General features: G+C 25.3%; 1 protein-coding gene across 1 annotated transcript; it reads right to left on the bottom strand.

The window, feature by feature from the left end:
• Nucleotides 1-722: 722 nt before the first annotated feature.
• LOC140673470 (uncharacterized) lies at nt 723-15,786 on the bottom strand. Its single transcript, XM_072906452.1, has 25 exons — nt 15,588-15,786; nt 14,284-14,509; nt 13,896-14,005; nt 13,560-13,650; nt 12,503-12,688; nt 12,317-12,410; nt 11,709-11,811; nt 11,405-11,504; nt 11,060-11,166; nt 10,901-10,969; nt 10,476-10,644; nt 10,098-10,277; nt 9,864-10,033; nt 6,062-6,272; nt 5,675-5,784; nt 5,329-5,419; nt 4,521-4,706; nt 4,223-4,316; nt 3,439-3,541; nt 3,154-3,253; nt 2,832-2,938; nt 2,656-2,724; nt 1,532-1,700; nt 964-1,143; nt 723-889 (listed from the first exon to the last, which is right to left on the bottom strand). Exons 2-25 carry the CDS (start codon nt 14,438-14,440, stop codon nt 723-725), a joined length of 3,123 nt encoding a protein of 1,040 aa, XP_072762553.1. The 5' UTR covers nt 14,441-14,509; nt 15,588-15,786.
• Nucleotides 15,787-15,994: the final 208 nt, after the last annotated feature.

Here is a 15,994-nt window from a genome sequence, read left to right on the forward strand (position 1 = left end):
ATACGTGTGTATATATATATATATATATATATATATATATATACATATATATGTATATATATATACATATAGTATAAAGTATCGACTTTTGAAATAAAACATTTTCGCGAAGAACAATACATTTTGATTGATAATTGGCAGCTTAAACAAATCATTGTCTTACATTAATTACTTATACATGATTATTAAATAATTAATTTAGTTTTTAAAATGTATAGATATATTACAATCATAAACGTACAGAAAATACACAGATATATATACATATATATATGTTATTCTTTTTACTCTCGACTGTTGCCAACCGCAAGTAGGCAAAAAAATGAAGAGAATATGCGTTTTAATTTTTCAAAATTAAATTATTATCCAACTTAATTCTCGATAACTATAATATAATTTGTTATTTTTTGCCCATAAGTTTTTCATTAACAAAGACAGATTTAAGACATATAATTATTATTTTAATGATTTACTTTCTCATGATTCTCAAAGTGTTTTATGTTTGAAATATCACCGTCTAATTGACGCTCGAAAAATAAAGAAGAGGATATGCGAAAAATATATTCGTGTATTTCAGTACAAAAAACCACGTAACATGTTTACATAAACAATGTATATTTTCTTGATAATATTAAACGCATGATATGCGTAATAATTATTTTTCATTTTTACAATTATTCAAATTCTTATACTTATATGATATCCGTGTTAATTTTAACCGGCTATTTGTGATTAATTGGGATAAATTTTATATACAATGGACGAGAAGGACAAAGTAGTAAATCGGCCTTTAACTGCAGATTTTTTAAGTAATCTACAGGTTCCAAGTAAAAATTGTGCACCAAAGATGCTATTGTAGCCTTCAACTCGAGCAGAGCGAATCGTTGACCTATCATGAAATTCAAAGTTTATCGACACTATTAAGAATTATCGATCCGAGCAGAAACGAAAATAACAATTCACCTATACAATTCCTCGGTCCTGCGCTGAACGGTATATAAGAATATGGATGACGATTCTGTATTCTTTCCGGCAAGAATCTATCCGGATCGAATACTTCTGGATTTGGCCAAAAATTGGGATCTCTGTGAACTCCGTAGATATGAAGATGTATGATCGTTCCAGCAGGTATGACATATGATTCTGAAAAGCGTATTATAAAATTACAAAATATTGAAATTTACCTAAATGAAGATTTCTTTTAAGAAAATATACATAATATTGTACATATTTTGAAAATGTTGAAGCATTTAAACTTATTTTACATTTGATAATGTATACTTCGTGTAACGTGATATGTAACAATAGGCAACAAAAAATAAATTACATAATTTTATATAAATTTGAAACATATAATATAATTACAAAATATTGAAATTTACAAAAATATAATTTTGTTTTTAATAAAATGTACATAATATTGTTATTCTTAAAATGTTAAAACAACTTAATTCATTTTACGTTTGATAATTTATACTTAGTGTAATGTAACATGTTCAAAAATATATAAAGCAAAAAAGTAATGCATTACGTAATTTTACATCTTTGGCAGCTTTTCGGAATATTAAAAACACGCTGGGATACAAACGTAGCGCTTCCTTTAAACATCTTTCTAAATATGATAAATTTTGCAACGCTTTCATCGTTAGTTTCCCTCCGTTCTCTTGCATCACGATATCGACTTCAACCCTTACACGTTCCTGCGTCATTGATGATATTTAAAGTGTATTGTTTAATATTCTGGTTTATATGTACATACATACATATAATTTCTTAATAAAATAAAAAAAAATTTTTTATATTTATTTTAAAAATATTTTTTTTTGATATATATGTAGAAACTAATGTACATAAAGGGTATCTCGAAAATAAATGTCAAAACTTTAAAAGCGTGAGAGATTGATAAAGTGAGAAAACAAGTGTTTTAGTAATTTGCTCGTTTTTTTTACGCTTTGAAAAAAATTGCAAAAATTCATGTTGGCCCATATTCAACGAAATTAGAATATGTATGTAACAGATGTAATTAATTATTCGCTTGTAGACTTCTGATGAGCAACTGTAATTAATTCATAGTAGAAAGGTATAAATATAAACAAAAACAAATTAAAGTAGCAGGCTACAATAAAGGGCGGTCTAACCAATGATATTCAATATTGTTCTTTAAGGTCAACTATGATTGCTTAATTCCTTGTGACCCACGACTTACAACACTTATTGTAAATGGCTCTTAATTCTGCGGTATCGCGTATTTATTCACAATTCTCTAACTTTATTTTTAAAAAGTTTTAATTCTCTCTTTTTCTTAATTTTAATGTTCTATAACTTTTACTTTATGGTACTTTTTGATAAATATAATAATTGTAGTATCGTTATATATATGTCATAAAATCTTTTTTGTTTGTTTTTCTTTTAATTTTGTTCAAAACAAAGAAAAACCGAACGATATTTTGTATAGGAGTTTTTTCTTAGTTTCTATCTTTTATATGCTCTCGAAGTTTTGATATTTAATTTCAAGACATTCGGTATATAGAAAATATACATCGCAACAAAAACTTGATATCAGTACTATAGATCTGTACTATAATTATCCGTACAAAATTTTGAGTTGAATTTGTAATTTAAATAATATATTGCAATAATATTGAAAAAAAGTACCTGAATATCTTTGTGTTCAGCTAATAGTAATAAAGCAAACATCATATTCCTCGCTGTAGTATCGTAACCCTGTAATCATCGTCATTAATTATTGTATTATTGTATTATGTATAACGTAATACAATTATACATGCTTAAATACACTAATGAAAAAAAAAAAGATTATTGATACGCACTTCAAACATAAAAGTATCGACTTCTTCTCTAATGTCCAAATCAGTTAATAAACCTTCTCGAGATGCCGCTATTAAAAGGTCCAACATAGCCAGCCGCTTTTTTTTAACTTTTTAGAAACAAAAACAGCAAATTAGCTCAATCTCATTATTGTATTCTTTAATTAAAATTATTCTTGTATAAAGGTCAAACTCTATTAGAAATAATAATGATTTAATTTTACGACAGACATAAGCTATATCATTACGCGAGATTACGTATGTTTACTACAATAATTTTAAATTACGCAAGCAAGCTTAAATTAGAAGCTGATTTCTTACATACTTCCAAACACTTCGACATCATCTATCTCTTTGTCACTTTCAAGATTTTTCAAGTACCGACCATTGGTGCGTTGGTGATAAAGTTTTCTTTCCGCAATGATCTAGACATACAAGTACGGTATTAATTTTTTGTACTTAATAACAATAGCATAATATTAACAGCATAATGTGCTATTAATATTTTTGATTAATCATGTAATTTTACGATACAAATATTATAAGGTTTCTTATAATATTACGCAAAAGAAGAGTTTAAAGAATTGAAATAACATGATTTAAAACGTACTTTTTCCGTAAATCCATGCAATATTTTCAAAAGTTTTTTTTGCTTTCTTCCTTGTGGCGATAACGAGAATAACCAATTGTTATAGAACCAAGGCCTAAAAACTCTAAAACGTAATTCAATAAAACTATATAATTTTAAAAATGATGTAATTTTGTAACAGCTTTATGTAAAGTTAACGTAAATATTTAAAGTAAACTATAAGTGATTATAGAAAATATACATAAAATTTATCTATCATTCAGCAGAGAAAGTATATCAGTGATTTTTTATTGTGATTGGTTCTTGCATTTAGATCTATGTTGGATCTAAGTGCAAAAATCAATCACAATAAAAAATCACTAAGCGCACACTGATTTGCTTTCTCTGCTGAACGCAGCCTATGTTACGATAAAAATATGTAGCATTTCTTAAAACATTAACCATTTGTTTTAACTAAATTAGATTAAGATAGATTCTTTGATGTAAATGTAATTTCTTTATAAATTTTATTGCACAATTTATTTTCTTTAATTTTTGAATATTTTAATGTCTTCAATATTTTTAATATTTCAAATATTACAATATTATGAAATTAAACATTTAGCAAGTACATTATTTTGATTGCTAATAACTGGTAATAAATAGAATTTCTGTTTTACAATAACTGTTTATACTAATTTTAGCTTTATATGATTATTAAATAATTAATCTATTTTTCAAATTGTATACATATAATTGCATACATAATTATAACATAAAGGAGAGATCATAGGAATCATACAATTATTTACTAAACATTAATTACCTATAAATTATTAGTTGGATTATATCATTTATCGCATTTCGATACTGTTGCTGGGACTCATCAAGGTTTTGCAGAGAAATGCCCATGGCAGTTTCTACGAGTGCATTTATCATATAAAATCATAAATAGGTCAAAGATTATTAGAGCTGAAGATTTTAAAAGTTTGAATATTATCTACTTTCATTGGAGTGTCGGTATTTTGTGTTAGAATAAATTACCTTCTTATCTCAAATTATAATAATTTAGAATGAAGTTTTAATACAAACACAGGACAATGGAAATTTTACAAAAGCCTTACCGCATATCGCGTTTAACGTATGTTCACTAACAAATGATGATAAATCTTTTACAACTATTCCTCCAGCATCCTTTAACGATTTTGTCATGCAATTGCTCTCTTTAATCAAGACATCCACAAATTGATTTAATATATTAAAATGAAATGTAGGTGTTAATATCTTTCGCCGTGTTTGCCATTTAGTGCCTAAAACAAAAACAGTATAACGTAAAATTGTATGATAAGGAATTTTAATAATATTTTATAAAATTACATTTTTTTCCTACTTTAATGTTTAATTAATCAATTTATAAATAATATATTAATTATCTTAAATTTATTGTTTTGTCGCAAAATTCATTTTTATAATCCTTTAAATTTTTTTTCATAAAACTTTTGACTGTAAAAGAATTAACAAATATTAACGTAAATTTAATTGTTAATTTGTAATTAAAGCTTTATAGATTGGGAAATAAAAATAATTTATTCAAAGTATATTACGTGCGCATGTGTAGTAGTGCTTATAATTTAATTAAAAAATTTTAATTAGAATATCTGTTGTCATTATTATTACTGCTGTTTGCTTAAGAATACATGTATCACAGCAAAATTATTCATTATTATAATCTTTACTTGTAAATTTCTTTTAAATTTATTAGTTTTTATAACGAAAAAGTTGTATAAGTTTATTATTTAAACGTATAAGATAATATTTAAGATAATATCTAATTGTATAATTTTATTGGATTTTCTGTGATGAAGACAGATCTATAACAGACTGTAATAATAAAGAGCATGTACGCTCTATATGTTAATTTCATTAAGTTACCTGTGCTGGTAAGAAGACCCGTGCCCAACCAAGGAAGTAACGAATCATACAAACGACTTTTCTCAATGTGCTTGGTGCTACTTAGTATCGTCTGAAATTACCGAAAACATCTTAAGAAAGAACATCAGTTTATTATGTCACTTTATCTTAGATACACAAATAATTTATTAATTATATCTCAAATTTTTATTTAAATTTGATCGAGTATCAATGTTTTTTTTTTTCATTTTTTATATTCTTTTTTTTTACAACTTTTTTTTTACAAAAGTCTTATAAGACGCAATATTTTTAAATCTAGCTAAATCGTAATTCTATGTCTTCAAAAAAAATCAGTTTTTTGTATTACCTCCACATCATCTGGATGACGGATGGAAACAACAGGCATGAAGAAAAGCCAGATTTTCAAAATGGGATAATATTTATTAGTTACTTTAAACAACAATTTCATTAGCTTTTCTAAAAATATATTATAAATATATAAAATTGTTGAGGAATTAATTTTGTCATTTTTATTGTTACTATTACTCAGATATTGAAAACATACTATAATGATAACTAGGAAAATGTATTGCAAATTGATAATGCAAAAAGTGCTAAGATGAATAATCTGTATGCAATAAATGTTAATAAGTATTTCAAAGTAGAAATTTGTGAATTTAACTTTTATTTGCGTGTGCATGAATGACGAATCGTTTGTCAATTAATGTCATTAAATTAGAAATTTTATATTTGCCTGCTGAAATTTGGACTTGCAATACATAGCCAAAAATTGGAAGGCCTGGTGGTCCCGGTATAAGATTAATAAGTCGTCCATTTCTTCCATAATGCATATAATAATTACACACCAGTAAAATAAATATAAATAATAACAATATGGTGATAAACATTGTTTCTTGATGTGATAATCTTGACCAGTTAAGCTTTATCTTTTTAACTTCCTGTTTCTATGATCCTTGGATTGCACGTGTAAAAAAATAAGTAATATTTGTTTACAACAAAACTGTTATAATTGTCTTGATATTTTAAGTCTACGAGAGAGAAAGAAGAAGAGAGAGGGAGAGAGAGAGGGAGTGAGAGAGAGGGAGAGAGAAAGCGAGAGAAAGAGAGAGAAAGAAAGAGAGAGAGAGAGAGAGAGAGAGAGAGAGGGAGAGAGAGAGAGAGAGAGAGAGAGAGAGAGAGAGAGAGAGAGAGAGAGGGAGAGAAAAGAAGTGATAAAGACAGAGAGACAAATCATTGAAATATCTTAATCTTATAATTTTGAAGAGTTATAAATAATGGGATAAATTTATTCATTATAATGAAAAAGATATCATTTGCCTAAATTATATAAAAAAATTTTTATCGTTTATTGTTTATAATTATGTGTCTATTTATAATATATAATTTCTTAAGATTCTAAAATAAAATTGCAAAATCTGATCATTGCTTCATAGTATCAAAATTAGGTTGAGTATTAATTTTATTTTATTATTTAAAAAATGTATCAATTATTTTAACATTGTTATAATTTTATTTATTTTATAAATATATATAAAGAAATGCTCTTAAGTGATCACATCCTAATGTCTTTAAAGTTTAGTTCTGTGCAAATTTGTGTGTGCGTATGTATTTTAAATCTAAAAATATATTTTTATTGATGAGCAAAGATAGTATTACTATATAATAAACGGAGTTATTAAGCATTCGCACACTCCAACAAAGAATTAATTTGAAAATTTTATCACGTTATATCACAAATTTATTATCACGTTACACACACAAACATTGTGTTTTAATATAATGTACAAATTATATAATTACAACAATTATTTAATAGCGTTCTTTGTTTTGTTCATCTAACTGTTAAACATTTGCGCAAAAAGAATATAATACATTTAATAAGATTATAACAATAAGATTATAATAATTAAACAAAGTCAACAACTTGTATTATTAGAAAAAAGTTATGTATAAAAATCACGCACTTACATACACTAATTACATTATTAACTATAGTTTAAATGTTGCAATAAAATGTTATGAAGTTTATTTTACTAAATAATAAAGTAAATAAGTATCTCTCAATTACCTGATAGATTCTCTGAAGCGACAGTTCAATTCAAACACCACTCAAATGTTTAAAATGATTTAAATAAAATTACAAATTTTTTCAAGCGGATACATATGCTGGTACAACAATCTCCGCAAACTGACAATTCACATCTGAGGCTTACTTATAATATCTCTAGTTCAAGAGTGCAAAAATATTAATCAGAGTCTCATACTTGAAAGGCAAGTCTCATTTTGATTAAAGACCAAACAACACATTTGATAAATGTTTATTTACATTCGGATTTGTTTCATTTTTATATATGTTATAGAGGGTACATTCTTAAATTACACATTGTTTGAATTTTGTGTCGTCAGTTTGTTTTTGAAATATATGATTTTAAAATGTTATAAAAATAATAATTTTAGAAAAAGGAATTTAGTCTCACCAATTTTAACCAAGACATATGTTTTCAAAATTATTCATAAAATAAATGTCTCAATGATTTTAACCTTGATATAAGTTTTCAAAATTTTTCATAAAATAAATGTATGAACAGAGGAGGGGCTGCGCCTGCATCGAAAAGTGTATATTGTCGATCGCTTCAGTAATTCGAAGATTAATTCGAATATTTGAAAGTCCAGGACGTGCATTGGGCAATTTAGTAATTCACCACGAATTATCTTTAGAACAATTTGCAAACACTCGTTTGTGTTTATTTTTTTTGAAAATTCTATTTTAATATAGAAGTAACATTTCTTATTTTTATTTAGATAACATATTTATAGTTTATTAAAATAAAAGGGAAAGAGTTGTGTCGCTTTCTTTGCCAGAAACTTTATCTCTCTTTTCTTTAAGAAATTATAAACTTTTATTTAATAAGCGTATACAAGTTTGATATAATAAGTAGTACAAGAACAATAAAATTTTGATTTTTATAAATTTTTTTCTTTTGTTTAATCAACAGACTTAATTTATTAACTAAGAACTAAGTTCACTGGTTAATATTCACAATCGTTATCTTACAATTGTAACGAAATGATAGCACATATTATATAAAAGTACAAGGTTTCTAGCTAATGTTTGTAAAAATTTGCATTTGCTCTTATAAATGATTAATTTAATAAGTCAAGTTCGTGTCGTTAAAAAAGACTGACGTTAAAACGATGCGATAATAAAACAAAATGTCAAGTGCGAAATGTCTCGTCAGAAAAGCTGACATTGAAAACAGTGCAATAATAAAACAAATGTCAAGTTAGCATCAAAAAAATTGTTATGCAAAAGTATATTGTTAAAATGTATATAATATTATTTACATCTGCTTTTCTGATTGTAAAAATAATATTATAATTTTTGTTATACACTTTTAATAACACAAAAATTGTGTTGATTAAACATGAAAAAATACAAGTATTATAAAATGTTATGTTTTTTTACTTAACATTAGTTTTTAACAATATTTTTCAATTATTAAAAATTTTATATAAGGAAGATATAAAATGTATTAAGAATACATTTATAAAGGATATTTTATATAGTATAACTTTTTATAAAAACTATATAAAAGAAGAGATATCACAAATGTAAGCTCAAATTTTTTAAAAAATATACACAATCACGTATTGTAGATTACTTTATTGGAATATTTGGAATGTATTGAAACTTGCAAGTAAATTTGTAAAATATATATAATGGTGAAACTCTCTTTATAATGTATGATAGTATAACTTTTTTTATTTCTAATCAGCGATATTTTTTGATATATTTTTTTAAACTATTAAGAAGGAGCCGGTTGTTTCAACTTCTTGGTAGAATTATTCGTCAATCATTTATTATTATTAGGTAAGTATCATATCTACATGTTAAGTTTGTTACCGAAAGATAATTTTACTTATTATTTTAATCACCGAATAAAATTATTTCTAGATAATAATTTAACTCGTGGTAAACTTAGACATAAACTAGAGATAAACTTTATCAATAAATAGAACTACAGTTATTAATATTTATATGTAGTAAGTAAATAATTGACGAGTAAATCTACCGAGAAATTGAAACATTCTACATAATTGGTTAGTATCTGGCAATAGTACTTAAATTCAGTAATCTAAAATATTCTGAATTAGATAGGTTAATTAGATTTTATACATTCTACATATTCTGTTTTGTTATTTGCCGCTCGAGGTTTGTATGTCTCTTGATTTTGGTTAAATTTTATACTTATCTACATGTGAAAGTATCGAGAAGTTATCGAAAGATAAATACTTTATATTTTATCTATTCACGATATTATTTAAAATTCTCAAAAGAATATCAAGTTTATAACCGTTGTAGCAATTAAAACAGAATTATACAAAAGAATTTAAAAATTTTTAACTAACTAAAAGAACGAGCAAAGTGTATTTGTTTATGTTTTTAATGTCAAACATATAATGTGCATAACGACCTTCTTCTGTTTTTGCAATGCATTTACTTCTTACATTTTACGATATCTGTATTAATATTAGTGTTGTTTGCATGTAATTGGAATGAATTTCATATGAACCGGATGAGAAGGACGAATTATTATATCAACTTTCAACTGGACATCCTTTAAATACTCAACAGGCTCCAAATAAAAATTATGCACCAAAGAAGCTATCATAGCTTTTAACTCTAACATAGCAAATCGTTGACCTACAATTCAAAGTTATTAAAAACTATAAACACAAGGAGAAGTAAAAAATAGTGACCTATTCACCTATGCAATTCCTTGGTCCTGCACTAAACGGTATATAGGAATAAGGATGATGATTCTGTATCCTCTCTGGCAAGAATCTATCTGGATCAAATACTTCTGGATTTGGCCAAAAATTGGGATCTCTGTGAACTCCGTAGATATTAAGATGTACGATCGTTTTAGCAGGTATGACATATGATTCTGAAAAGTGTATAATTATAAAAGTAAAAAATATAAAAATTTAGAAAAATAAGAATTTTCTTGAAAAATAGAATGTAAATAATATTGTACATAATAGAATGTCAATAATATTGTAAATAATATTGTATTCTTAAAATGTTAAAGCAATTAAACTTATTTTCATCAAATATATCTGCAGTAAGAAAAATGATTAATTACGTAATTTTACATCCTCCGCAGTTTTTCGTAATATTATAAACACGCTGGGATACAAACGTAAGGTTTCCTTTAAACACTTCTCTAAATATGATAAATTTTGCAACGCTTTCATCGTAAGTTTTCCTCCGTTTTCTTGCATCACAGTATTGATCTCAATCCTCACACGCTCCTATATCATCAATAATAAAGTAAATTTCTTTATATTCTGTATTTCTTAAAACTCTAATTTTTTATGTGTACATAAATACAAATATTTATTTAATAATTCAAAATAAATTTTTATATTTATTTTGAGAGATGTTTTAATTTTTTGAATATATATAGAAAAAATATATTGCGACAAAAACTTGATATCTCTATTACTTTGAACAAAAATCATAATTTAAATAACTTATCATAATATCATATATATTGAAAAAAATTACTTGGATATCTTTGTGTTCAGCTAATAGTAATAAAGCAAAAGTTATACCCATCGCCGTAGTATCATGACCCTGTAATTATCGTTATATATACATATCGTCATATTATATTTATTTAGATAATGTGTAAAAAATTAAAAAAAAAAGATTACAGATACGTACCTCAAACATAAAAGTATCGACTTCCTCTCTGATATCCAAATCAGTTAAAAAACCTTTTTGAGATTCTACTATTAAAAGATCCAACATGGCTAGCCGCTTTTTTTTAACTAGAAATAAAAAAAACAGCTTATTGGCTCAATCTCATTTTAACGTGCTTTAATTAACATTATTCTTGTATACAATTCAAATTCTAAGAAATAATAATGATTTAAACTTACATTAGATATATGTGTTTCATTAGTACGAGTGAATATAGTATATTTATTATAAATACTACAAGCATAATTCATAATGTTATATTGCGCGATGGAACTTAAATTGAAAGTTTTGATTTCTTATACGTACTTCCAAACACTTCAATATCATCTATCTCTTTGTTACTTTCAAAGTTTTTCAAGTATCGACCATTTGTGCGTTTGTGATAAAGTTTTCTTTCCGCGATGATCTATACACAGGTACAATATTAAATCCTTTTTATACAAAAGCAATAACACATTATACTTATATCATAAATCTTAATTGCATAATGTTTTATTATTTTTTTTATTAATCACGTGATCTTTCTGTGCAAAGGTTACGAGAAATTTATTGTAATATAAAAAAAGAGAGTGTAAAAGATTTAACTAACATTATTTATTATATAACATACTTTTTCTGTAAATCCATGCAATATTTTCAAGACTTCTTTTTGCTTTCTTCCTTGTAGCAACAATGAGAAGAATGAATTTTTGTAGGTCCAAGGTTTGAAAAGCCTAAATTGTAATATAAAAAGACTATATATAATTTCGATAGTATATCTTGCAGAAGGTTTTTTTTAAGGCTATTACAAAATCTTAGATTAAAGTAATTTAGTAATCATAAATTGAAGAGAAAATATAGGCAAAATTTAAAACTACGTACTACGAAAATGATGGAAAATTTTCTGAAAACAGTGTATTTTTTTAGCTACAAATTCTTTAATAAAAGATAATTTAACTTTAAATAGATCTTTAGATATCTTTCATTATTTCACAATTAATTTTTTTTTAATTTTTTAATTTAATGAATGCAATTTTTATGTTTAAATGAATAAATTTAATTAAGCATAATACATTTTGATTGCAAATTGTCGGCTTAAATGATTCAACATTTTACGCTAATTGTTTACCTTCACATGACTATTCAATAATTATAAATCATTTTTCAAAATATGTAACTATTTTACAATCATATAAAGGAAATCACACAATTATTTGTTTTATTCGTGTCATAAATTACCTATAAATGAGCAGTTCAGACATGTCGTGAATCGCATTTCGATACTGTTGCTGAAACTGACCGAGTTGTTGCAAAGAGATGCCCATGGCAGTTTCTAACATTTATTATATAATATATAATAATTATGTTAATTTAGAATAAAATCCTAATACATTAGACAATAGGATAATTTTACTAAAGCCTTACCGCATATCGCGTTTAGCGTATGTTCACTAATAAATGGTATTAAATCTTTTACAACTGTCCCTCCGACATCCTTCAACGATTTTGTCATGCAATCACTTTCCTTGATCAAGATATCAAGAAATTGATTCAATATATTGAAATGGAACGCAGGTGTTAACATCTTTCGTCGCGCTTGCCACTTAGCGCCTAAAAACAATATAATGTAAGTTTGTGCGATAAAAAAAAAATATAAATATTACTATATAATATTTTCTTTTTCAACGTTTAATTAACTTATCTTTAAATTATATTAACAATCTTAAATTTATATTTTCATATCACAATTCTCTTTTATAATCTTTTCATTTCTTATAAAATTCTTATGGTGAAAGGATTTTCAGCTAAATAATTCATATAATTTAATTATTATTATGACAGTAAAACTTTATAGGCAAAAAAAAAAAAAAATAAATTATAATTTATTAAAAGTTACGTGATCGTATTGAGAATCTTCATTAATTCAAACATCTATTACTGCTATTTACTTTAGAATACATTTCGCTATCTCTCTCTCTCTCTTTTTCTTTCTCTCTTTCTTGCAAATTTTATTTAATTATACATTTTTACAACAATAAGTTGTACAAATTCATTACTAAGGTAATATTCAAGTCAAATTGTAATATTTTATATGATTTATTTAATTTTTTGTAATAAAAACGGATCAATAACAAATAATACATAGACGATTCGATAACTAAAGTTAACAGACATACATTTTATAGAAGCAACCTGGAAGTCACGGACATATATTGTTACCAAGAAGATTAGTAGCCGTGCAAACATTGTCTGCTATTCATTAATCATAGTTTGATAAGCGAATAAAATGGCCGATATAATTGAAAATTATTCAAAGTTGTACGCATAAATTTTTGTGCAAACAAAAGATATGGATTATTTTTAATTTGAATTTGTCGTATCACACGCAGGCTTTTCGGTCCCATGTATCAGGCCGCCGTCGTAGTAAAATACTAATAGTAAAATATTTACGTTTATATTTTAACATTACTATTTGCGTTACCTGCACTAGTGAGAAGACCTGTGCGTAACCAAGGATGTAATAGATTATACGTCATACTTTTCTCGATGTGCTTCGTGCTACTTAGTATCGTCTGAAGTTTCCGAAAACATGTTAAGAAATATCAGCTTATTATATACGTACTTAGTCACTCTTAAATATACAAATCAATTTATTAATCGCATCTGAAATTTTTATCTAGTCTCGATGGAATATATTTTTTTTTTTTTGTCAGCTATTTTTAAGGAACCTTTCTTTTACGGGCAATAATTTTCTTATAAAACGTAAGAGACTTAAATCAAGCTAAATGTCTACAGACACTTGAATTTCTTTTATTACCTCCAAATCGTCTGGGTGTCGGACAGATACAACGGGTATGGCAAAAACCCAAAATTTAAAAATAGGATAATACTCATTAGGTATGCTACACAAGAATTTCCATAGTTCTTCTAAAAAATATATTAAAAACATGAATATAAAAATTTTTAAGGAATTCATTTTATTATTATTTACAATGTTATTTTATCTTTATTCAGATATGTGAAAAATAGACTAATAATAATCAAGAAAATGAATTGCAAATGAATATTGCAATGAAAAATGCTAAGATGAGTAATCTACATACTATAATTTTAATAGATAAATATTACAAAGAATTTATGAATTTAAATTTGCTTGTATGTGTGGATTAATGACGGGAATTAAAGATTAGATATTTTATACTTGCCTACTGAAATATTGAATTGAAACACATTGCCAACAATTGGAAGGTAAGGTGGTCCCGGTAAAAGATTAATAAGTCGCCCGTTTCTTCCATGATACATGTAATAATAATTATACCCCAATAACAGAAATATGAATAATAACAATATGGTGATAAACATCGTTTCTTGACGTGATGTTTTTGATCATTTAATTAATCCTTATATCTTTCAGCTTCTGTCCCTCTGATTCTAGGATCCATATAACAAAGTAAATGATATATATTTGATTCGTGACAGAACTAATCATTGCCTTATATCTTACATATATTATTGAACGGCAAGAAAGAAGGAAAAGATAGTTATTGAAAGGCATTAATCATATAATTTTTATAATAAATAATAGTTAATAACTTGAAAAAGTTATAAATAACATATGAATTTATTTTTATTATAATGGAAAAAAACATCATTTGCATAATAAATATGTAAATCAAATAAAAAGATTTTTTAATCAAACATTGTATTATAATTCTTTCTATATTTATTGTAGAAAATACAATTAAATGATCACTTTGTAACGTCAGTTTAAAATTAATTTCTGTGTAAGTTTGTGTAAATACTTTGAATTTATAAATATACTTTTATTACTACGCAAAGATACAGATTTGCTTTGTAATAAACCGAAATTAATTAAGCATTCGCACATTTTATCACAAATCTCTAATTTGAAAATTTTTATCTGATTTGTATCAAAATTGATTATATCACATTACACCCAAATTGTATCTTTATATAATATAAAAATTATATAATTATTGTGACTGGTATAAAAGCGTTTTTTCCTTTGTCTAAATTAAAAATTTGCGCAAAAAGAATATATAATATAATATTTAATAAGATTATAACAATCAAGCACATTTTGGTATTGGAGAAAACTTATGTATAAAAATCACTCGCAATATAATTATATCATTCACTATTGTTCAGATTTTGCAATAAAATACTATAATTTTAGATTATTAGATTAAAATCGCTAGTACTCAATTAAAAGTCAATAGTATAATTAAACGACAAAACTAGCCAAAAATCCTTTATTTAATAACACAACGTTTCGACCATCTGGTTGTGGTCCTTTTCAAATGTCAATTTAAATAAAATAAAGGTTGTAAAAGACGTGTTGTAAACGTGAAAAGCAATTAAACATTTTGCTGATGTGAAATATTACTAAGACAAATCAACACAGTAAAGGAACACGTCTTGTCAAAACGAATTTTAAAACTGAACTGACTGAGTCAGTTATTAATATTTTATTTTATGCAAATAATACTGGCAATTATGGTACTTGATAGTCTTCTGAAGCAACGTTCAACTGAAACTGCTCAAAATGAAATTTCTCCTCTCTAATCTCTTTAAGCAGATACAGTGTCAGTAAAACAAACTGATAATAAAAGCTAAGAGCTATATTTATAATATCTTTAGCTCAAAAGTATTAATAATCAGACTCTCATATCTTGAAAGGCAAAATAAATAATCTTCTTCATTAAAGACCATTAATAATAATATATTTTTATCTATATTTTTATTTGTAGTTTTATCTGAAAACAAAAATAATTGTGAAATTATTTCAAAATATTAAATCATCTGATTAAATTATTGATTTAAAATAGCGATTGTTCTTGTTTAAAACCTTTTTCAAAATCCAAATATCAATATCGAGATTAACGATATTCAAGA

This window comes from Anoplolepis gracilipes, chromosome 14, assembly GCF_047496725.1.
Source record: "Anoplolepis gracilipes chromosome 14, ASM4749672v1, whole genome shotgun sequence".
Lineage (NCBI taxonomy): Eukaryota > Metazoa > Arthropoda > Insecta > Hymenoptera > Formicidae > Anoplolepis > Anoplolepis gracilipes.

Coding starts and splice junctions, on each gene's coding strand:
- LOC140673470 (XM_072906452.1), bottom strand. CDS start 14,440: ATGTTTATCACCATATTGTTATTATTCATATTTCTGTTATTGGGGTAT. Junction 14,006..14,283: donor TCAATTCAATATTTCAGTAG/GCAAGTATAAAA, acceptor TATATTTTTTAG/AAGAACTATGGAAATTCTTG. Junction 2,725..2,831: donor TCGATACTTTTATGTTTGAA/GTGCGTATCAAT, acceptor CGATGATTACAG/GGTTACGATACTACAGCGAG.